This window comes from Silurus aristotelis (assembly GCF_946808225.1).
Source record: "Silurus aristotelis genome assembly, chromosome: 13".
In the NCBI taxonomy this organism is placed as follows: domain Eukaryota; kingdom Metazoa; phylum Chordata; class Actinopteri; order Siluriformes; family Siluridae; genus Silurus; species Silurus aristotelis.
In genome coordinates this window covers 1229744-1254355 of record NC_139586.1, presented here as the reverse complement: position 1 = coordinate 1254355, position 24612 = coordinate 1229744, and the positions used below count along the sequence as shown (strand labels likewise).

The window sequence follows — 24612 nt, the reverse complement described above, 5'->3', positions numbered from 1 at the left end:
GCTGTGAGCTGCGATTTCATCATGGACAAGCAGGTTGGAATGAAGAGCAAACATGGAATTCTACATGAAAATAACATTTTGATAAATACATACATATAATGGCACAGTGATTTTGTCAGTGTTCATCTGCTCCCTACAGAAAGGGGAAATTGATGGCCACGGATAAGAAAGATGGCTGAACGTTCTCCAGTAGGACTCAAGTGTTTGGTTTTTCCTCATCATTCCCCTCTCCATCACCTCAAGCAGAGACTCCATCGCCATTCCTGATAAGCTTGAGTGTGATTGGCATCAATGGTCCTCACCCTGCTACCCCAGCACACGACCACGGAGTGTTAGAACATCTGCAGCACGCTTCTCCAGACAGTAAAGAGGAAGTACAGGTGACTGACCTGCATCTGTGTATTTAGTCCATTCCAGCTTGTCTATGGGAACACCAGGATTGTTATAGCTGTCAACAATGTCCACCTCATTCTCTATGATATTGATTGGGCTTGGGTAAGTCTTCAGCTTCCTAAAAATCTACACCACTCCACAAATTTACAGCCGTCAACAGCAGGAAAGATGAATTGGGATTCCGATTTCAACCACTAGAGGGCAGAAATGCCCAGTGTACAATGATGTGATTGTCAAACTGCCTAGTTTTTTTTTTATTTTTTTATTTCATTTGGTTTTTAAGTCGATTTTAATTTGAAGAAATTCTCATTAATCAAAGATCATCATCATCATGAAGAATGGTAATGAAGTAATGGGTTTATATGATACAGTATGTTACACTTAAATGAATAAAATTGTTCTGATTATAATAAGCAAATTATTCCTGGGATAAAAAATAACGTGTAATAATCACACATTTAAAATGATTCCTAATAATATCAAGAGCTGATATTCTATACAACATGGTGTATTCATTGAATTATGATTATTAACTAAAGCAGATGTGGGAACAGGTGTGTTTTGTGTCTGATGATGGAATAAATCTGATTATTTGTGAGAAATGGAGGAATAAATGTGGACTCACCCCCTGGAGAAGTGAACGGCGCTGAGCTTCAGGTCGGCCTGAGAGCACTTGGAAGCGTCTTGCTGAGCGAAACAAAAATACTGCCTCTGTCTCAGACCGAGCCTCGCTTCTCTCTTCCACCCCATGTATGGTGACACTTCAGACTATATATAGCGTTTACCTCCATTTTCAAAACTCATTTCAGTCTCCGAGTGAGCGTTAGGAGGAAAAGGATGCTCACTCAGGTGAAATGTGTATATATATAAATATATATATACTTTCTTTTGCATTAACCTTATCAAACATAACTGTTCAGAACCATCAGTAATACATTAGTAACACCCCCACCCCTATATGCGGTTCCCCCCAATGCACTGAGGCTTTAGGTTACTGATCAGAGATTCAGTGGTTCAAGCCCTGGTATCACCAAGCTGCCACTCTTGGGGGTCATTGAGTAAGACCCTTGTGCTCCAGGGATGCTGTAGGATGTCTGACTCCAGCTTCCTCACATCACTGGGAATTTGACTGTGCTGTAATGTACACGTGAGAACTAAACGTAATTTCATTTTACTGTGGCAAGAAAAAACTTCAGTCATGAAAAATATTTATTTCAATTCCCACAACTAATCCTCTGCCCAATCATTCGACTCCGGTTTAGAGGAGCGTTTGGGAATAATGATTTGCACTGCAAAAGAATCAGAAAAAAATGGGGTATAATCTTTATATGAGTCGACTCTTAAATATGAGTCTCTCGAATATGACTCAAAGAGTCGATTCCTGATGAAATGATTCAGCTTTGAAACTTCAGCCTCTTGTTAAAAATAGTACTTGGCAACCGGAGCAGGAGGAAAGGAGCCTGAAGAGGAGCCTAGAAAGGACTCCATGGCAGGACGCAATAAATAAATAAATAAACAAACAAACAAGCAAACAAATGACGTTTTCATCATGTGCAAATATGAGTTTGAAGGCTGTAGACCTCAGTGTTGGCGGGGTGATGCTCAGGATCAAAGGCAAACAAACAAACAAACAAATGTAAAAAAAAAAAATGATGAATAATTTTATGAAACAACAATTTTTGAATTTGTATTTGAATAAATTGAGAGTAAGAGCATTAAATGTATGTTTGCTCATTTCCTTCCATCCAGTCGACCTGTAGGCAAATGTGAACCTGTAATCACCTGAGTGAGCATCAGAACATCAGAACATCACCGCAGCGTGAAGCTGCTCCCACATCCTTTTCCTCCTAACGCTCACTCGGAGACTGAAATGAGTTTTGAAAATGGAGGTAAACGCTATATATAGTCTGAAGTGTCACCATACATGGGGTGGAAGAGAGAAGCGAGGCTCGGTCTGAGACAGAGGCAGTATTTTTGTTTCGCTCAGCAAGACGCTTCCAAGTGCTCTCAGGCCGACCTGAAGCTCAGCGCCGTTCACTTCTCCAGGGGGTGAGTCCACATTTATTCCTCCATTTCTCACAAATAATCAGATTTATTCCATCATCAGACACACAAGACACAGCTTTCAAACCTGTTCCCTATTCATAATCATCATCATAATGATATAATGATTAATATAATTAATTCACAATAAAATGACGATCAGACTGTTTATGATCATGAAGGAAAGAATCTGGTTTCTGTGTCACGTAGTTGCAAAGTTGACTTTTTAAAATGTTTTAATGCTATTTAGTTTTTGTTTATGTTCATTCATGTTTTAATTAATGGAACATTTCGAGCATGAAACAAACAAACAAACAAACAAACAAACAAACAAACAACCTCGAACATGAGCTTTTGTCTTTACACTATTATTGGAAAGTGTACAGTGCACTAATTTAGCTGTATCACACACACACACACACACACACACACACACACACACACACACACACACACTAAAACATTTGTAGACAAGTATAACCTCGAAATCAATTCAGCATGATGTGACTGTAACAGGAAACAGAATCGACTCACAACCAAATACCCTTCGTGTGAAATTGGTACTTTTTAAATACTTTTTATTCGATTTATTCTTTTGGTCCGATTTCATGTAAAAGTTTGACCTGTTCAAACGAATAGATTCCGTTGTATCGTACGATACTGGAGCTGAATTGAGAAGAATCGAATTTCATATTATGATATCGATTCATATGCAAGATTCATATTTACTTCAAGGAACGATTTCTTCTTCCTGCATCGTACAAACAAATGTGTCCGTCGTCTCGGCATCTTGAGATCGCTGCATCATTTGGGACCTTCTGGGAGAATTTTTTGCACATGGAGGAAAGTTGATCATTCAGAGAAAACAACAGGATCCAAGAAAAAATCTCTAAAGGCGGAGGAATGTAGAATTGGGAATGTAACAGAAGACAAATCCAGTCCATTGTTATAACTGTATTTAATAATAATCATAATAATAATAATAATAATAATAATAATAATAATAATAATGATAATAATGGATTGGGAAAATACTGTTCTGGAATCATTACTGGTCTTGGAATTACTTGGTATTAAATGGAAAAGAAAAGAAATGGAATCCGGACCCTAGTTTTCATCCTGCTGAGACTGATGTGTGTGTGTGTGTGTGTGTGTGAGATCAGTGTGTGTTCAAAATGAATGCACAGAATGCTCAGTTTCTTCTCTTTCTCTGGTGTGTGGATCAGAGCTGTAACCGATAAGCTCAAATAAGGAATAAACGGCTATGAAGCATGAACTGAAGAACTTTGGAAGCTCTGAACTTCCTTGTTAAAAGTACTTTGGATGAAATTTCGACGTCTCGCTGACGAGTTTTATTATTAAGTCGACTTTAGTAATGGATTTGATCTATGGAATGTGGTGTAATGAGAACACACAAGCCGAGTGATTCACACAGTGGAACATCCCAGTCCTCGTACCAAATTACGACACGTCATACTTTTTATCTGGTTATAGTTACATTTAATGCTGTGCAACATCCATGACGCAAGTTCGTTCTTATTAGCACTTGCGTTACAGCAGCTGTAAAAAAATATATATACCTGGAATTGGACAGATTTCCCACAAACTGGCACAAACCTCCGAAATGCTTCACAAACAATTTCAGGTGTTTTTTTTTACTAAATATAAAACCCTTCTAAACCAATCATAAGCCTCAAACCACAGTTTTGTGGTGAACATTTTTCGATTGGTCTCTTATAATTAATGAAGCTACACATGACTTCTTCATTAAAACATCTCTGATTAATGCGCCAATCGAAGAACAAACATCATGTACAGGAGAATGTTCTGGGAGGTGGTAGCTGTGGACCAGTAGGTTGTGAGTTCAAATCCCAGCACTACTGTAAATTCTGTAATGTAAATATAATATCTATTTCATGCTTAATATAGTAGCAGAATAATTAGTATTAAATGCACGATTTTTGTTTAAGAAGTCAACCCAGGAACCTGGTCTTTTGAGGACCATATAACCAGTGTGACCAGTTTGTAGGAGCTTGTGTACATGTTATCTTCTTGTTTTTGACCTAAATGATCAGTAGCCTGTGGGTCTGTGTTTGAAGTTCTCCTGACATGCCAACGAGGGTCATGCCGCTTTATGAGAAAACACAGACACAAGTTGGACATCAGTATACCAGCTCAAAGCATGTTGTTCAGCAGACCTCATCGAGGTACGGGGCATCATCATGGGTCGGACTGAACGCTGTTGAGTTGTGCACACTGGCACTTTGCTTGATAGGCTTACGGCAGCGGCTTTAACTAACACGCTCTTGGATCCTTGGATCCACATGATCCTTGAGCTGCTGGAGGAAAGCTGATATGGATAAAACCTGAAAATCAGTAAAAATTATAATAATAATCAGGGATTCCAGCTCCCGCTGTGCTTATGGTGTTTCACTTATGTGAACTTTAGTGGGTGGCTTTGAAAGAAAAATTGCCAAAAGTATGTGGACACCCGACCATCTTGCTCATATTTGGTTCTTAATTGAAAGCGCATAATTATTTTGCTAGAACAATAAAACACAAATCTGTCTCTTTACGAAGCTCCCATGCACAAAGCGAGCTCCATAAGGTGTGTCAATGTTGGAGTGAAAGATCTCAAGTGTCCTGCATAACCCCTGAGCTCCTTTTGGATGAACTGGAACACTGACTGAACGCAAAACCTTCTCAAACCACATCACATCACTACCTGGTCCTTCTAATTCTCTAGAAGGACCAGGTAGTGATGTGATGTGGTTTGAGAAGGTCTCGGGTTCACTCAGTGTTCCAGAAAGTATTCAGAGCTATAACATTTTTGGAAATCTGGTTAATTTTTGAAGAATATTTTTGAATTGCGTTGTTTTTTTTCAATCGAGTGATATTATCGGCTATATTTTCCATTCAAAACTCTTCTTGCTCCTAGCATACGTTCAGCAATACATACAAAACAAACCCGGCTTCGTAAGCTCGCTATGGCACAATCGTAACACAAAGCTGCTTTAAAGAGCCGCTTCGAGCTGGAATTACACTGTGCTCTGTAACGTGTCGGATTTTTACACTGACTGTTTGTCTGGATTCGGACAGGAAATCAAGCACCCAGTCAACAAAGAAGAGGCAGGTTGAGGCCACTGAGGTTATGGCAGAACCAGCCTATACGGTGCCAGCCTTCAGAAAGAGGTAAGACTTGGCACATGCCACCATTCCCATTCAGGAGGCTATTTTAAGAGTGTCAGAAAGCACCTGAAGCCGAAACACATTAACTGCAAGTATAAATGACATCATCGCTGTAACAACATCTGGATATGAAGAAATTTTTCTTGAAATGCGTGTGTATGTTTGATTTCAATTGAGTTCATTCCTCTGGATTTATTGCATTGTGCAGAACATTGCTCAATGTACATGCACCATCACTTGTTCCTCTACATTTGTTTCCATGGATAGAATGACAGTAAAATGTACTTGAGTTCAGTTTATCTGCTATATACAGTATGTAAATATTCTGTGTGTGTGTGTGTGTGTGTGTGTGTGTGTGTGTGTGTGTGTGTGTGTTACAGGGAACCTGAAGGTATGGAGGAATATCAGCGTGTTTCCTCTCATCTCGGGAGGAATCTCACAACCCTGCAGGAAGAGCTGCACAGTATGAGAGTGGCCACTCATGAGCAAGTGGTGAATATTGAGATTACAAATGAGGTAAAGATCTTTTAAGATTATATTGTTATATTTTTTTTAAATGCACAAGGACATTTTTCAAAATGTTCTTCCCATCGAATTAAGAGTCTACCTGAGCTGCAGTTCTATCCAGGATGTTCATCCTTCTATCACAGGTGAGAGCAATGAAGTACATCCGAAAAGAGCTTCCTATCGAGATTCCCAAAGCCCCAGACTTCCTGCTGGGTCTGAGATCTCATACTGTGTGGGAGAAGACTCCTGTCAAGCTTTTCTGCACCGTCTCCGGGACCCCCACCCCTATCGTCCAATGGTTCGTACTTTAATTAATAAGTACAGTTTTTAAATTATTAGTAATTAAAAAGTATTGGGACACCCCGTTTTTGTTGGAGGCACACAATTTTGTAGGTCTCCTGCATCCCAGGGCTTCTCACCTCACCTACATTAGCACCAGACTTTACTAACATTTTTATGGCTGAATGAATCTCCTAAAAATTTAGTGGAACATCTTTCCAGAAGACCGGAGACTAATATAAGAGCAAACAGGAACTAAATATAGAACGGGAAGATCAGGTGTCCACAAACCTTTGGACTTGTAGTGTATTTCTCATTGTTTTTAAAGGAATTTAGTTTACTACTGACTTTGGGAAAATGTTCCTATTCCAACTCCTAACCGTCAAGGAACAAATAGTGCATGAATACACTGCACTTATATTTTAATTGCACACAATTCTAATAAGCTCTTTTAATTAACAACACTGATTAGGATGAACCATCCACGTGGTCCTCATGATATCTCATACTTGCCATGTACATTCGCAGGTATAAGAACGGAGTTCCTGTCGACCCCCTGAGCGCACCCGGAAAATACAAAATCGAAAACAAATACGGAGTCCACAGTCTGATTATTAGCAGGTAGAAACACTTGACGATTATTTTATCGGATATAAAATGTATAAAATATCTACAACTGAACGATAGAGTTAGAGTTCATCATGCACAGGAGAACAATCAGTTACACTGGAATTCTTAATGTGTGAAATCTCTCTCTCTCTCTCTCTCTCTCTCTCTCTCTCTCTCTCTCTCTCTCTCTCTATATATATATATATATATATATATATATATATATATATATATATACATTTTAAGCTTACCGAACTGAATAAGAAATGCTTGGATAAGACATGTGATCTAATAAATCTGATTCAAACGAATCACCAATAAATATAAATGTCAAAATCATTCAAATGAGACTTACAAACTCCAAAAGCTTTGCTAATACAAACATATACACAACAAAAACTATTGAATAAAATACAGAGGTCACAGAATTGACCTCAGGAACATCCTGAAAGCTATAAAAGTGCATGGATTCGAGCTCAAACTCGAGACTGTAAGGCTTCGCTGTGACAGTAAAAGTTTCCTATTTGGTCTGAGATCGGACCTTCCCTCGTGTACAAGACACCTCAGCTGTTCGTTCCTTACTGCTGAGCTTGGTGTCATTTAATGCCGGGAATGTCTGACATCCGAGTCCCATCCACTCAAGAGTTACAGTAGTGACACTCTGCCTCTCTCTGCCCTCGTAACCAATCAAGCCAATGCCCTTTCAAATTATTTTTTTTCAAGTTATAAATCTTAACAGATTTTTCGTTTAGTTTAAAAAAAAAATTCAACACACACTTGAAAACTGCTCAATTTGTTCTTGCCGATTTTTTTTTTGCCAGTCGAGAGGCTTTAAAATAGGCAGCTGGCAGAAGGTCACATTTCTTCTTTCTATTCTCACACCCTGGCCTCTCCTTCAAGACCAGCACTGCATTTTTCAGATCTCTCTGCCAGTTCAGTGTACTCTCGCTGTGCTCGGATCGTGTTCCTTACCATGTTGTAGGCCTGCACCTAGGCAACACTAGGAACACTACAGGAGATGATTGAGAGGACGTACTTTAACCAGTGGTGGCCGAAGTACACAAACAATGCACTTGAGTTTAAAGTAGCGATCCACTCGATAAAGTCGATAAATTGGCGCCACCAAGCACCAATCAAAACAGGTTCAAAACAGAGTGTGCGCTCGAACCTGATTGGTGGTTTGCTGCGTGTTTGACCAGTTACATTTTTATCCGCTCATAAATAAAAAAAAAATTGCGACTGATAAGATATTTGACTTTAGCTTGAAATGTAGTGAAGTTAAAGTAAAAATCTCCCCAAATTGAAATACTTCTGTACATTTTGTTTGGCGAAGTGTTGCTTTATTTAATAGCCATTGCATTTTTTCCCCTTTAGATGCACAGTAGCCGATTCCGCAGTCTACAGCGCTGTGGCTACCAGCTCCCAGGGAAAGGTCACCTCGAAGGCCACAGTGTGTGTGAGAAGTACGATTTTCTCCTTTTCACACCCCCTTTAACCTCTTGTCCATTTGTCACCTTTCTGTGTATCTGCAATACTTTCACCAACTGCTCTGTCATTTCACGCAGGACCATCGGGGGCTGCAGAGAGCTCTTATCTCCCAGGCCATGGTGAGACGTTCGGGCAAACACCCAGATCTGAAGAGCCTTCTTGAGATCATTAGCTAGAAATAACATCCTTTGTCATGCTGTGTGCCATCATTAGGTCTAGATAAGACTTGGAAAATATGGTTTGTTTACAACTGATGCTAGGTTAGACGTACACCACAATTTTAACACATGATACCATGTGATCCAGCGTGAGATTAACATTAACATTGTTTCTGTAGTATGCCGGAAAAAAAAAAAAGACTGCGATGTTTAGGTGACATCTGTGGTGCCTTCAGTCATTTCCTCATCACTGCCCATGGAAAATCGAACCGTGTTTGTGTTTCCACTTCCCTGTAGCACCTTTGCCTTCTGATATCCGTCGTAGCAAGCTAGAAGTGACCCTGCTCGATAGGTTTGGAGTGACATTTGGCACGGAGGGCGAGTCTTTGACTCTGGTGGCGAACATGGTGGTGGTGCCTGACCTTCCTAACCTGCCACCAGAGGTTATGTGGTATAGAGATGGTAAGTGTGTTTTAAATACATCACAAATTTGTAAAAATAGCTGCCTTGTATACCCATGTGTGTGTGTGTGTGTGTGTGTGTGTGTGTGTGTGTGTGTGTGTGTGTGTGTGTGTGTGTGTGTGTGTGTGTCTCTGTGTGTATGCACTTCTAGAAACTTTACTGACACCATCTAGATGGGCTGAGATGTATGTCGGTGGTGGTTCTGCCAAGCTGAATTTACCCCACCTGAACAAGGATGACGAGGGTCTGTACACCCTGCGCATCTGGACCAAGGAAGGAACGACTGAGCACAGCGCCTACCTGTTTGTCAAGGGTCCGTTACACTTTGTGTGTTTTTTTTTTTTTAAACGGATAAAAATATTGGGACACCTGACTTTTCCACCCATATGTGGAAAACCACACACAATTCTACAGGAAGTGTTTGGATGCTGTAGCATGAAAGTCACATTTATTTAGTATAATATATGATCATCATCGTAGCTAATATCTAGTATTTTCAGTTGTCCAAACTATATACTAATATACATACTGATACTAATATCAGGCATAACATTATGACATTATCACATTATGAGCGGTAAAGCGAGTAACACTGATTATCTCTTCATCATGGCACCTGCTAGTGGGTGGAATTTTTTAGGCGGAAAATTTTGTCCTTAAAATTGTGTTAGAAGCAGGAAAAATGGGCAAGCGTAAGGATATTGAGGGAATCTGAGAAGGGCGAAATTGTGTTGGCTAGAAGACTGAGCGTCTCCAAAACAGCATCTCTAACAAAGGTTCCCCAAGGAAGGAACAGTGGTGAACCAGCGACAGGGTCATGGGCAGCCAAAGCTCATTGATGCATGTAGAGCGAATGCTGGCCCATGTGGACCGATCCAACAGATGAGTCTGACGAATAAAGGTATATCTTAATGATAGGAAGGTGGTCTTAATGTTATGCCTGATCGGTTGCCATAAAATGATGTTCTTGCATTATTAAATCCACACATAATATCATCAAACAAGGACTGGAAGCATTTGAGAGATATTTTCTCTATACATGTATATACAGATGCTGCACCCTCTGTAGTCGGAGCCCCAGGAGCTCCTATGGATGTCGTAGCCTCCGATGCCAATAAGGATTATGTCCTCGTTTCCTGGAAGCCTCCCAACACCACCTGCGAGCCACAAATCACTGGTTACTTTGTGGACAGGTTAGCACATCACATTCCCATTGGTGGCAAGTTCATATAACAAACTTCAAATATATTTATTGGTTTATTTTATTAATATTTTTTAATAGTCGCAAATCTGGAACTGCAACCTGGGTCCAGTGCAACAGCACCCCAGTTAAAGTGTGTAAGTTTCCAGTGCATGGACTCACTGAGGGGGATTCCTATCATTTCCGAGTCCGGGCGGTGAACAGCGCGGGCATCAGCCTGCCGTCCAGGATGTCCAGTGGAGTGACTGCTGCTGATGTGGAAAGCGACGTGGAAGGTAGGCTTGTGCGACGATCCAGCAGGGATTTGATGCTCTTACGTGTGTTCGGGGCGTTCAAGGAGTAAAATACTATTTAAGATTAACCTGCTGCACAGTGATATTGTGCATATTACTTTATTATATACTAAACCATATTTTATTTTAGTTTATACCATAGTCAGTCTGAATCAATCAAAGCATTACCTTATAAAAGACCATCCAGTTCTGGTTCCATACAAGGTAAGAGACTTATAGTAGACATTTCCTAATGACATTTCTGAGCTCCATGGAGGAGTTTTGCATGTGGTGGAACGTATAAAAGTGATTTTTGAGAAACGTTTTGAGGCACAAGATGACTTTAATGAACTGGGGAAGGAAATGTTTAAAAGTGACTATGGTATAAGGTGATAATCCACAGCTAGGTGTGAGGTCGCTTCACCTCGGGTCGTTCTGCACCAACATCCTAACAAGCACCTCACACCTAACCCTGGATTATCTCTTAGTAATGTGATTCAGGTTGTAAGATGATCCATATACATGACTACGGAAATATTATCTTTACTGCCACAACAGTGATTAAAATCGAGGGGAAGTATGATATTGCAATTCGTCAGGAGGAACTGCAAGAAGGTACTTTTTTCACGATATGCCACTGGTTCTATGAACTAACTCTTCTTTTCTTCAAGAATTTGCAGTACAAATAAAAAGCACTAATATTTAACATTGTGTTTTTTATCACATGAACTGCATGCACATTTATCCATCCATCCATCCATCCATCCATCTGTAGTGACACCATGATATTACCAGTCGACTAAAGCAGAAGGAACAGTCAGGACCTATCGTAAAAATTCTATATCTGTTTATTAAATCCTACATTACACCATGATGCTAAAATAAAAGTTATTTCAATGAAACTGTAACTGCTACATGAGCCATTAGAGAGACGGCTATTTATATATAATACACTCCTGATTATCAAAGAAGCATTTGAAGAAAGAAAACTCAACCCTAACCATAGATATATACGTACAGTATATCAACTTGGTAAATAAGTCTACTGCAGTATTGAGTTGATGGGAGTAGGTTTTGGCTGGTCTGGTGGTTTAGCAATTAGCAACTTCAATGATTCCGTTGCTTCACAATTATTTACCGAATTAAACAAACTAAACCTCCGATTTAACCGTCATTAACATTCCCCACACGTGTTCTTTTCTAAAATTCTTTATGACAAAAATAAATGCTTGCAATCTTTTGCTTAAATTATCTACACTAAATGGACAAAAGTTAGTGGACACCTGGCCTTAAGATTGGTATTGGGTTTTTGAAGATCCCATTCCACATTTCTGGGAGCCGCCATTGTTCCTGGAAGTGTGTGAAGTGTGCATGTGGAGATTTGCGGTGAGATGAGGAGGCTGTGTGAAAGTGGTGGTTTAAACCCCCAGTATTGCCAAGCTGCCTCTTTTGGGCCCTTGAGCAAGGCCCTTAACCCTCTGTGCTCCAACATTGCTGGGAAACATGAAGAAAGAATTTCACTGTGACAAGAATAATGCACCTTTTATTTCTGGGAAGTGGTAGCACAGTGGATGTTGGACATCTAATTGGAAGGGGGGATCAAATCCCACCACCACCAAGCTGCCACTGCTGGGCCCTTGAGCAAGGTCCTTAACCCTCAATTGCTGTCGCTCTGGATAAGGGTGTCTGCCAAATGCCATAAATGTTAAATGCTTGGGGTGCAGTCAGCGTTCCGATTCATCCCAATGGCGTTTAATAGGGTTTAGAGCTCTACAGCAGAAGATCTTTCATGTCAACCCAAATCTTCATAGAGCTGGCTTTGTGCACAGGATTTGTGCATTGTCATGCTGAAACAGATTTGGGTCTCCTATTTCAAGTGAAGGAAAAAAATGACACGTTGCATCCGCAGTTATTATATATCATTTTGAGCGTCAAAATTTCCACATATGGCTGGAAAAGTCAGGTGTCCCGATACTTTTGCACCCCATATAGTTTATTAGGTGATTTGTTTTTTTTTCCCCCCCTGATACAACTAAGTCGTATTCTAAACCAAATGTCCAATAAAAACCCATGCAAACTAAATGTAGTAAAATGTACGATGTTGTATTTCCAAATCAATCCCTGATCTGTTCTTATTCAGTGTATATCACAACGACGGGACCCCCGACCGACGTGCATGCTACTGAAATAAATCAAACGTATATTGTTCTGAGCTGGAAACCACCTATTCCTCGAGGACGGGCAACTGTGTGGTACCTAATTGAGAAGGTGTGTGAGTGTGTGTGTAGCTATTTAGATTTGTCTTTATTCCCATAAAGCATTAATCAGATGTGAAGACGTTTTTTTAACACAAAGAGCATCAGAAGGCTTCCTCTATAATCCGTTTAATACACATTTAACTAGAAAAGGAGCGTATATCTGTTGTATGTTTATTCCTTTTTTGTTTTTGCTGTTATTAGAAACGAATAACATACTCGTTTATCTTTACAAACCACCGAAAATGCAGGAATTGTTTACTTCCCTGACCTGCTCTTTGCCTTGGTTGACTTTGTACTTGTCCTTTAGTCAGTGGGTGAGAGTAACTTGTGGCAGAGAGTCGACACGGGTGTACAAATACGCTCACCACGTTGCCCTCTTTACGAACTGGAGGACAAGAAAGCGTACCGTTTCCGCGTTATCACGGTCAACAAGTACGGCCCAAGCGAGCCATCAGAACCCTCTGCTCTCATCCAGAAGGCAGACCCTTATGGTAAGCTGCTTTTCCTTCATAAAAAAAAAAAAAATCCTGGCTAGACGTTGTCGTTAACTTTTGAAATCTAAATAATAGAGAAAGCATTCAATCAGTTTTATATTATAATCTTGCAACATGATTGTGATTCCCAAATAAAACCCATCTATTTTGCAAGTCTGAAAAAACACTTGTATTAAACTTCAAACGCTTCTTTGATCATTTTGTCTCATGTGACGTATTTTTCAGGCATCGTTTCAAACATTGGTACGTACAAATCACAAGGTTTTAAGATGCAAGCATCGCCACTTTTTTGTTGTTGTTGTGAAGAGGACAGATTTTCACTGTAGTTGCATGTAACCATGTCACACACATCCCCCCCAACCAACCCCCACAAACAAACACACACACTCCCATAACTAAAACCAGTTTTACACTGCCAGATGTTCAGAAATGTAAAAAGACAAAACCAAATACTTAAAATGAGAAATGCAATGGTAGAGGATGAAGGGAGCATAATTCAGTGGTAGAGGATGAAGTAAGCATGATGCAGTGGAAAAGGTAAAGGATAAAGAGATGAGTGGTGCAGTGGTAGAGCATGGAGAGATCAGTGGTCCAGTGGTAGAGGATGGAGAGATAAGTGGTGCAGTGGTCAAGGATGAAAAGCGCTTGGTGCAGTGGTAGAGGATGGAGGGATCAGTGGGGCAGTGGTAGAGGATGGAGAGATCAGTAGTGCAGTGGTCAAGGATGGAAAGCGCTTGGTGCAGTGGTAGAGGATGGAGAGATCAGTAGTGCAGTGGTCAAGAATGGAAAGCGCTTGGTGCAGTGGTGGAGAATGGAGGGATCAGTGGTGCAGTGGTAGAGGATGGAGAGATAAGTGGTACAGTGGTCAAGGATGGAAAGCGCTTGGTGCAGTGGTAGAGGATGGAGGGATCAGTGGGGCAGTGGTAGAGGATGGAGAGATCAGTAGTGCAGTGGTCAAGGATGGAAAGCGCTTGGTGCAGTGGTAGAGGATGGAGAGATCAGTAGTGCAGTGGTCAAGGATGGAAAGTGCTTGGTGCAGTGGTAGAGGATGGAGAGATCAGTAGTGCAGTGGTCAAGGATGGAAAGCGCTTGGTGCAGTGGTAGAGGATGGAGGGATCAGTGGTGCAGTGGTAGAGGATGGAGAGATCAGTAGTGCAGTGGTCAAGGATGGAAAGCGCTTGGTGAAGTGGTAGAGGATGGAGGGATCAGTGGTGCAGTGGTGGAGGATGGAGGGATCAGTGATGCAGTGGTATAGGATGGAGAAATAAGTGGTGCAGTGGTAGAGGATTGAGGGATCAGTGATGCAGTGGTATAGGATGGAGAGATAAGTGGTGCAGTGGTAGAGGATGGAGAGATAAGTGGTGCAGTGGTAGAGGATTGAGGGATCAGTGATGCAGTGGTATAGGATGGAGAGATATGTGGTGCAGTGGTAGAGGATGGAGGGATCAGTGGTGCAGTGGTAGAGCATGGAGAGATAAGTGGTGCAGTGGTATAGGATGGACGGATCAGTGGTGCAGTGGTAGAGGATGGAAGGCTCAGTGATGCAGTGGTAGAGGATGAAGGGATCAGTGGTGCAGTGGTATAGGATGGAGGCATCAGTGGTGCAGTGGTAGAGGAAGGAGAGATCAGTGGTGCAGTGTTCAAGGATGAAAAGCGCTTTTTGCAGTGGTAGAGGATGGAGAGATCAGTGGTACAGTGGTAAAGGATGGAGGGATCAGTGGTACAGGGGTCGAGGATGGAAAACGCATGGTGCAGTGGTAGAGGATTGAGGGATCAGTGGTGCAGTGGTAGAGGATGGAGGGATCATTGGTGCAGTGGCAGAGGATGGAGGGATCAGTGGTGCAGTGGTAGAGGATGGAAAGCGCTTGGTGCAGTCGTAGAGGATGGAGAGATCAGTGGTCCAGTGGTAGAGGATGGAGTGATCAGTGGTACAGTGGTCGAGGATGGAAAGCGCTTGATGCAGTGGTAGAGGATGGAGAGATCAGTGGTACAGTGGTAGAGAATGGAGGGATCAGTGGTACAGTTGTCGAGGATAGAAAGCGCTTGGTGCAGTGGTAGAGGATGGAGGGATCAGTGGTGCAGTGGTAGAGGATGGAGGGATCAGTGGTGCAGTGGTAGAGGATGGAGGGATCAGGGGTGCAGTGGTAGAGGATGAAGGCAGATTGCAGTCATTTTATGACTATTTATTGATTTCATTGTGATTGTAGTGTAACATGTGACCTAAAAAGACCCCTGAGGTCTAAAACTGGCATAAATTGTCCTCTTGGTGATTGTGTGCATCACACAACACACTCAAGCATCATAAAAATATGTGTCACAATGGCACAGCCACCTCTAAAGAGCAGTTTGCTTTATAATATTTGTGTTTCAATACGTCTAACATCACTGTTCTTCTTTAAAGATGAAAAGTCAAGTGTGTGCTTTTCTAATTTTTTTGCAATTGTTTGGGTTTCCTGCAGGAGTTCCCTCAGCTCCAGGTCAGGTCAGTGCTTCTAGAAACACCAAAACGTCTGCCTTTGTGCAGTGGGATCCCCCCAAACAGGGCAAAAACCTTGTGGGCTATTATGTGGACTGCTGCAAGGTTGGCACCAAGGTCTGGACCCCCTGCAATCACAGGCCTTACAAGCACACCAGGTAATATCTTATCTAGGTTTTCTCTGACCTGCTTTTTTAAATAGATAAAAAGAAAACTAAGATATAGATTTTTTGACAGGTTTGTGGTCCATGGCCTGACTCCTGGTGACACGTATATCTTCCGTGTCCAGGCGGTGAATGCCTATGGTCTGAGCGAGGAGTCTCAGGAATCTGCTCCACTCTTCATTGATGCTGCTTTGGGTACGCAAGTAGATTTTCTTCTCTAAAGTTGTTCTTCAGTATTTAGAAAAGCATTACTCTCAAGACAACCTGTGTTTTGGTTTGTAATCAATGGGAATAAGCTGTGAATTAGAGATAGATTCCCCTGTTTTCTCACACAGAGCGAGGAGTGGATTATGGTATGTCAGATTCATACGATTTTCTCCACTAAACTCACTCTCTGGAGTTTCCTTAAATATTTTCCCCCTATTTTTTTCCCCTCCTAATAACCCCACATTAATACGTTTTATTCGTACCTACAGCCTCTCCGCCCACAGTGCACCTAAGGTGTGGAATCACATATCAACCTGTACCTCGAATTCAATGTGTACAAAAATACGAATTGAATTAATGTGATGATAATTACGCACTTCAGGTTCTGGTCCCATAACTTGGTTTGGTTGCTTTTCAGCTGTTCCCTCTGCCCCGTACGCCATCACTCTACTCAGCTGTGATGGAGCCTCCATGACCCTGACCTGGAAACGCCCTAAACACACAGGAGGAAGCAAGATCACGTCCTACTACCTGGACAAACGTGAAGCAGACTCTGTGTTATGGAAGGAGGTCAGCTCAAGGCCTGCCACTAGCAGAGTTTATAAGGTAAGTCCACTGTATTTACACTTCCTGATCTGGTTTGGAGAGTAAAACAAGTAAAATCAGTTGAGTGAATGCAAGAACTGATGGCTGACCTCATTGTTAAGAGCAGAATCAGGAGGCATGGACATTAAAAATGAGTTGATGACTTGCCCATTGACTCGCAAATAAAGTGTAGGGAAATTGTATTGACCTCATTAACCTGTACATTGTGAGTGCATTTCTGTAAGGACTCTCCTAATCTAAACACAGGTGGAGAATCTGACCGCTGGACAATTCTATGAGTTTAAGGTTCAAGCCTGCAATATGGCTGGCGTCGGTCTGCCGTCTGAGCCCAGCGTTCCTTTCGCCTGCGAGGCCTGGACCATGCCTGAGCCTGGTGAGTATCTCAGGTCTAAAAGTTTTTGCTTTTTTGTTCCTGTTCTAACAGGTTGGTTCCCTCTTTAGATGATTCCTCACACTGTTTTACACCATCAGGTCCTGCATATGACATCAGTTTTTGGGAGGTGCGAGATGATTCCCTCCTGGTGCAGTGGAAGGCTCCGGTCTACACCGGTGCCAGTCCTATTACAGGATACTTTTTGGAAATGGCCAAGAAAGGATCTTCTGATTTTGCTACAGTGAATGCTGAGGCTTTGAAGCATTGTTATTCAAGGGTAATGGAAACATACATCTTCCTAGAAGAGTGGAGGTTTTTATAACAGCTAATGAGGACTAAATGTGGAATGGGATGTTTAAAGATCACATATCTTATAGTCAGGTGTTGACAAACTTCGGTCCTACATACTGTAGATTACAAAGCTTGCAGAATTATATATTTTAGATATACCTGATTTGAATACAAGTGACCTTATGTACAAATGTACGAACCTGCGATTTTTAAAATTCTGCTGCTGTATATTTTTTCCTTTAGTCAACCTGCTAGTGTGGTATTGAGGGTTATTTTTTGACCTGGCAGCCAGTAAATGGTTGATTCCAGCTTGCTAAATCGAGACGAACTTACAATGATGACACATGAGCCTGATTTATAGACTGTTCAACCTCAATAAAGTGCCAATCTACGTTTGTAGGCTATTTATATTTGTATTTAATGTATGTTGCTTTATTCGTAAGTAGTTTAAGCGCATGGTTTTGAGGTCATGTTTTATGCACAAAAGCACTAAATCTAAAAAGAAAAAAAAAACCTGGCAACCTCAGATGATGGACTTCACACAGGTCATTTAAAGAAACTCAGGTCTTCACCAGGTTTGAACCATATTTTAGTGGAAATTGAGAATAAATTGCTTTGGGTATTTCCTTTATTGATGTATGTGACCTCATGTTGTCATGTAGGTGACCGGTTTGGAAACGGGAGCTTCGTATGTGTTTAAAGTATGTGCGGTGAATGCCTCAGGTAAAGGAAAGGCTTCGGATGTATCAGAGGCTGTGTGTGTGAAAGCTCTGCCAGGTAACTTTACCTCTGTATAATGTAAAAGGTCATATTTTTAGATATTCGAATTATCTGTGAAATAATTTGTGCTGGTAAAATAAATATATTTCTTCCTTTGTCTTCTACAAGGTACGAAGGAGATTGTGTGTGGTGTGGACGAGGAGACCGGAGATGTTTTCTTGTCGTTCGAGGCTTGCGACGTATCCGAGCTCTCCAAGTTTGTTTGGTCGAAGTCCTACAAAGTAATCAGCGAATCCAAGAGAGTCACTGCTTCGGTCGCCGGAAGAACGTGTGTTGCTCTACACTGAGGATACGTCATAAATGTAATAAAGTACAGCGAATACTGGAATTAATTTGTGTAAATGTGCTGCCTGCAGCTCCAAGCTGACGTTTGGAAACCCTGAAAAGGAAGATCTGGGTCTGTATTCTGTGGCGGTGACTGAGACAGATGGAGTGTCCTCCAGTTACACCCTCAAAGAGGAGGGTATGTTTTAATACACACAGCAGTCCGGTTTAATACACTTGCTTTGGTTTTAACTTCGGATTAACTGATTTATTCTTTTCTTTTTTAGAATTGAAAAAGATGCTTGATCTCAGCTACAACATCAGACATCCAAGTTAGTCTAGATCTCTGTGTTATGTTTCACATATATCACAGAGTTTGCACACACAAAAATGTGTTTAACGCTTTCTTTTGGATTGTAGTCGTTCCCCTGAAGACAGAGCTGAACTACGAAGTTCTTGAGAAGGGTCATGTGCGCTTCTGGCTGCAGGCCAAGAAACTCTCCTCTGCTGCGACCTACAGGTTCATCGTTAATGACAAGCACATCACTAGTGCTGAGGTATGGAGCATTTCCTGTGCATCCTGTGTGTCGAACCAGGTCTGGTCAATGTTCAAGGATGCTCCAGAAGTCCTTTATAAATGTAAATGTATCATGTATGTGTGTGAATAGGATCACAAGATTAGCCACAACGCCTCCACTGGAGTTATTCAGATGGTAATCGAACACTTCACCAGGGCCAATGAGGGCACGTATACCCTCCAGATCACTGACGGAAAAGCTAAAAATCAAAGCTCCCTGGTGCTTGTTGGAGACGGTGAGACATCACAATATCTATGCTTGAATTCTTCTCGGCCTGGTCAGTGTACGTGACTGTCACTTGGTTTGTTTGGTTTCAGTCTTCAAGGCTGCACTGAAGGAGGCTGAATTTCAGAGAAAAGAACACCTCAGGAAACAAGGTTATAAATGATGCCGAGTAGCAAAAGAAATACTCATGTGACCTTTCTATTGAGTATAACTCCAATCTCGTTTTTGTTTCTCGTCTTCAGGTCCTCATTTCTCAGAGTACCTGTCTTTCTATGTGGATGACAACTGCACCGTTATGCTTGTATGCAAGGTAAATACAGCCTCTGACTTTCAACACAGGACATATGCTACCTGCATAGCATACAAAATATATATACACACACACATATATATATATATATATATATATATATATATATATATATATATATATATATATATATATATATATACATATACACCTACATATATAAACAAAATTCGTGGTTCATGGTTTGTACCTCTGTTCTGTTTAATTTTGGTACAGTTGGGGGGAAGAAATGCAAAACATGAAATTGCTTGTCGTTTTTGTTTCCAATGTTTATTATAATTAACATCTGTGAACATCAACAGTTAAAATTTTTTATTTTTTTTTATTTTAAATAAAATACCTGATTGGTTTAGTAGAAAAAATGTAATATATAAAACTGAGGTATAATAAATCTAATTAATACAATGCACTTTTTTATTATGTTGATTAAATTGAGTAAATATTCATATCGCGAGACATTATTTGTACCGTGCATGTGAGAAAACTCAGATTTTCTGTGTTCTGTGCTAAATCGATGTCTTCCTGTCATTGCCCATTTTTTTCTTTTTTTTTTTTTTAATGACAGTCAAGCGATACGGATTATAGACTCAATTTAATCGATATAATAAAAAAGTGTATTGCATTCATATTATGCATATTCTGCACTCATTACGCATTGCTCATCACCGTCACTTGACCAGATGTTTATGCGATTGTGTTACAGTTGGCCAATGTCAGGAAAGACACAAAGTTCACTTGGTTTAAAGAAGATGAAGAAATCACTCTCGATGTCGCACCCAACCCAATGTCTGGATCCTGTGCTCTTCCTATCCCCCTGGTAACTGATTCAAAGTTTTCCTACGTGTAATATATAAGTGATAATCCACGGGTATGATTTCAATGCATATCGTGGAGGCTGAATAATGCAGATGTTGCTTGTCTCCTTCAAGAGCATTTAAAAGCCATTTTTTATTATATATTTCCCTTTTTTGAACATTTACTCTTCCAGTTCATTAAATCCAAGCTCATTAAGGTCATTCTGTATGGAACTGGAAATCTACGTTCGTGTGGTGACTCCGTAAAACAGTGATTCAATCGAACTTCTTGTGTCTATAATGGCTCATTCCAGCCAATCAGATTCAAGTATCCAGACTGACAATCATAAATATATGCATATTATTTTTAATGCTTTGTCCTGAAAATAGCTTTAATCCATTTGACAGTTTTCCAGAAAGGACCAGGGCATTTACAAAGCTGTGCTAAGTGATGATCGTGGAAAGGACACTTCAGTCTACGAGATTTCCGGCCAAGGTAATGTTTTTTCATATACCTCAGTTGTTTTCCATTTCTTGTGATATTGCAGTATTTAATGGAGATTGTTTTCTGATTTTATTCCATGTAGTATTTGAGGATATCATCAACGCCATTGCCCACATTGCTGGTACGTACGCATTTTTCCAGCGCACAATTTTCTCACTGAATGAGCATGAGTATGCAGAATCAGAGTGAACTCAAAGTCTAATTCTTGCTGCAGGTTCTTCTGCCTCAGAGTTGATGTTGCAGTGCACACCAGAAGGCATTAGACTGCAGTGCTACATGAAATATTACACAGAGGAAATGAAGACCAGCTGGTTCCACAAGTAAATCTGTCATTTCTTTAGGATTGTCAGTACATGATCATACCTGCACTGAAGTCAAGTTTGAATGGATTTAATGGCCAAGTAAAAGGACATTGTGCAACTGATGAATGTCTGAATTTTTAAAAATTGTTGCATTGATTCTTGTTTGGGATTATAGGGAAAGTAAAATCGCCTCCTCAGAGAGGATGAGAATCGGAGGCACGTCTGAAATGGCTTGGATGCAGATCTGTGAGCCTGCTGATAGAGAAAAGGGCCATTACATTATCGAGATTCATGACGGCAAAACCGCCCACACCCGTTCCTTCGACCTCTCAGGACAAGGCAAGTCATGCATTGTTATTTAATCATTTCGAAAGACTGTTCATGCCTATTTAAAGGCTTCTATTGGCTTGTTTTTCCTCTCAGAATTTTCTCAGTTTATATAAGTTCAATTCTAAAAAGAAAAAAATGGGACACTGTGTAAAATATAAATAAAACCAAGGTTGCAAATCTCATAAACCCGTGTTTTGTTCACAACAAAACACACATAGATTCATATCACATGAAACTAAGGAGTTGATTTCCTGAAACACATCTGAAATAATTTGGGATCGGGCAATAAAACTAAGTGTTCATCAAATTAAACAGTTGAAACCTTTTGCTAACTAATTAGGTTAATTGACAACAGGTCAATAAGATGATTGGGTTTAAACAGTGTATCTTAGAAAGTCGGAGTCTCTCAGAAGTAAAGATGGGCAGAGCTTTGCCAAGCTGTAAAAGACTGTCTACAAATTCTCAATGTTTCTCAACATAAAATTGCAAAATGGTTGAATATCTCATCGTTTACAGCACATAATTAAATCGAACGTGTCAAAGAAATCTCTAAAGAAGAAATTGCACAAGAGACAAGGGCAAAAATCACTATTGGATCTTCGCCTCATTGCATTTAAAACAGTGATTATTCTTTAATGGAAACCATTGCATGGGCTCATGAACACCTCCAGAAATTACTGTCTGTGAACACAGTTTGTCATGTCATCCACAAATGCAGGTTTAATCTCTATCATGCAGAGAAGAAGTCATGCGTGAACATGATCCAGAAATGCCGCCATCCACTTTTTCACATTTTCCACTTTGCCTCAGTACATTTTAAATCAGCTTTGGCCCAGAGAGGATGGCAGTTTTTCTGGATTTTCTCTGTTTTGGAATTGGGGTTGTACACTATCTTTCCAAAACTTTGTGGACACCTGGTCAAAAGTATAGTATGTACTTTTTGAGCATTGCATTCCACATTTAGTCCTAATTTGCTCTTATAGTTCCCTCCACTCTTCTGGGAAGATGTTTCACTAGATTTTTGGAGTGTGCTTGAGGACATTTGTGTTCATCAGCCACAAGAGTGTTATTAAAGTCAGCTACTGATGTAGGTAGGGTGAGAAGACCAGGGGTGCAGTCAGCATTCCAATTCATTCCAAAGGTGTTCATCAGGGTTTATATATAAATTATAGCAGGCTACTCAAGATCTTAATCTGTAACCCATGTAAACCAAATTTTCATGGAGCTCGCTTTTTGCACGGGGGCATTACCCTGCTGGAACAAGTTTGTGTTTCCAATGACCAGTGAACCTAAAATGTTATTATATTGCATCCAAAAATGTCTTATACAATTGTGTGCCTCCTGCTTTGTCGTAACATCGTTTGGATTTGAACCACACATGCCAGGAAAGGTCAGGTGCCCCCAAAACATTTGTCTATATAGTGTGTTGTTAAACTAATTGGGTATCTCTTCATTTGTTTATTCACGTCATTATTGAATATTGCAGAAATGATATTTATCAATGTCTTTTCCTTTTTCCTTATTAAAACAGCATACAATGATGCCTATGCTGAATTCCAAAGACTCAAGTAAGTAATACGGCATTAACACACATTTCACACATTCATAGTGATGTTTGTCATATATATATATAAATATATCTCTATATATGTGTGTGTGTACAGTATATGTACAGTATATATTCCCCACCTGTTTTTGCTAATAACTTGCATTTCTATTTACAGGGCTGCAGCTTTTGCAGAGAAAAGTAAGCACGCTAAATGTGACAAATCTAAAATGATGTACTAGTTGCACAGCTCTGCAATCTTTCTCTCATTGAATACAGTAATAAATATTGCTGATCGCACGTGACCAATTGCCTCGTCTTATCCTTTATAGACCGCGGCAGAGTAGTGGGTGGACTGCCAGATGTTGTCACCATTATGGAGTATAAGGTATTATTCTGTCCTGTACTTTTATTACAAACTGCATAAAGATTTTCCTCACCTTATATCTTTGTGGCCTCTCAACTTTCCAGACCCTAAATTTGACCTGCACAGTGTGGGGTGACCCCAAACCTGAGGTCACCTGGTTCAAGAACGAACAGGAAGTCATGTCTGATGACCACAACCAGATCTCGTTTGAGAGTGGCAAGTTCGCCAGCCTCACCATTAACTCTGTCACAGTGGACGACTCGGGCAAGTACAGCATCAACGTGCGGAATAAATATGGCGGTGAGTTTGTGGAGATCACCGTCAGTGTGTACAAGCTGGGTGAGAACATCCCTGAACCCAAGTTGGGACAGATGAGCAAACCTACCACAACACCGAAGCCAACTGCACCACCCTCTTCAAAGCCCCAGACTCCTGCACCATCCGTGAAGACCCCCACTTCTACCCCATCCCCATTTGGTAAATCCCCAACTCCACCTCAGTCTGCAAAGTCCCCTGTCCCAACTCCCAAATCCCCCACCCCACCAAGGAGTGCCAAATCCCCCACTCCACCCAGATTCATGAGGTCCCCAACACCCACAAAGAAGTAAACACAGGGTGGTTCCTATCAGTGGATGATTTAGATGTTGGTTTTGCAAAGCGAATAGTGCTAGATAAAAAGTTTGACCACCTAAGTGGTTTATGAATCACTAAATTATTGGCCAAAATGAAGAATATTCACAAACCCTGTTAGGTTGCCATTTCCATCAAAGTGGCTTTTACAAATTAGTATAGTCTTTGTTCTATGTGCATGAGATCTTTCAATAATGGCTTTAGGTAGATTTAATTAGCTCACTCTAGATCGTAAAGAAAAGTCAAGGAACTGCTGAATTACGTTGCCTCTAATTCAAAAAGATTACGATTATAAGGATTATGAAAGCAGCCACCATGATTTTGAATGGCATCTTCATATATAACGCTTATTCTGTAGCTTTCTAATGCTTTATTTTGGCAATAAAAACAGTGATTAACTAACATTTGTTGGATTTCCAGTTATTTTGCTTTGAGGAGTTTTACTATTTTGGATCAATAAATAAGAATCCGTCATGGCTGTGTTTTATAGCTTACGATTTCAGTGTCTTTG

General features: G+C 40.6%; 1 protein-coding gene across 9 annotated transcripts; it reads left to right on the top strand.

The window, feature by feature from the left end:
- Positions 1-2256: 2256 nt before the first annotated feature.
- myom2a (myomesin 2a) lies at positions 2257-24503 on the top strand. Of its 9 annotated transcripts, none has more exons than XM_083559690.1 (38): positions 2257-2442; positions 4536-4643; positions 5536-5628; positions 6006-6141; positions 6276-6430; positions 6940-7032; positions 8395-8483; positions 8586-8627; positions 8964-9128; positions 9280-9441; positions 10180-10321; positions 10411-10604; positions 11160-11216; positions 12742-12869; positions 13167-13350; positions 15813-15987; positions 16067-16188; positions 16329-16346; positions 16619-16806; positions 17053-17179; positions 17278-17456; positions 18133-18247; positions 18359-18518; positions 18607-18713; positions 18802-18846; positions 18935-19071; positions 19183-19327; positions 19410-19469; positions 19560-19627; positions 20331-20444; positions 20830-20917; positions 21009-21047; positions 21141-21246; positions 21404-21567; positions 23090-23126; positions 23283-23305; positions 23437-23492; positions 23576-24503. In XM_083559690.1, exons 1-38 carry the CDS (start codon positions 2318-2320, stop codon positions 24077-24079), a joined length of 4650 nt encoding a protein of 1549 aa, XP_083415816.1. In that variant the 5' UTR covers positions 2257-2317; the 3' UTR covers positions 24080-24503. The 9 variants fall into 9 exon arrangements, with proteins under 9 accessions (XP_083415816.1, XP_083415818.1, XP_083415817.1 ...); XM_083559693.1 differs by having other exon boundaries at positions 2341-2442; positions 4512-4643; XM_083559692.1 differs by lacking the exon at positions 4536-4643.
- Positions 24504-24612: the final 109 nt, after the last annotated feature.

Excerpts from the sequence above, each read along its gene's own strand:
- myom2a (XM_083559690.1), top strand. The coding sequence starts at position 2,318 with ATGGGGTGGAAGAGAGAAGCGAGGCTCGGTCTGAGACAGAGGCAGTAT. Across the intron at positions 18,519-18,606 it reads GCTTCGGTCGCCGGAAGAAC|CTCCAAGCTGACGTTTGGAA; the intron begins GTGTGTTGCTCT and ends TGCTGCCTGCAG. Across the intron at positions 19,328-19,409 it reads CCTGGTGCTTGTTGGAGACG|TCTTCAAGGCTGCACTGAAG; the intron begins GTGAGACATCAC and ends GTTTGGTTTCAG.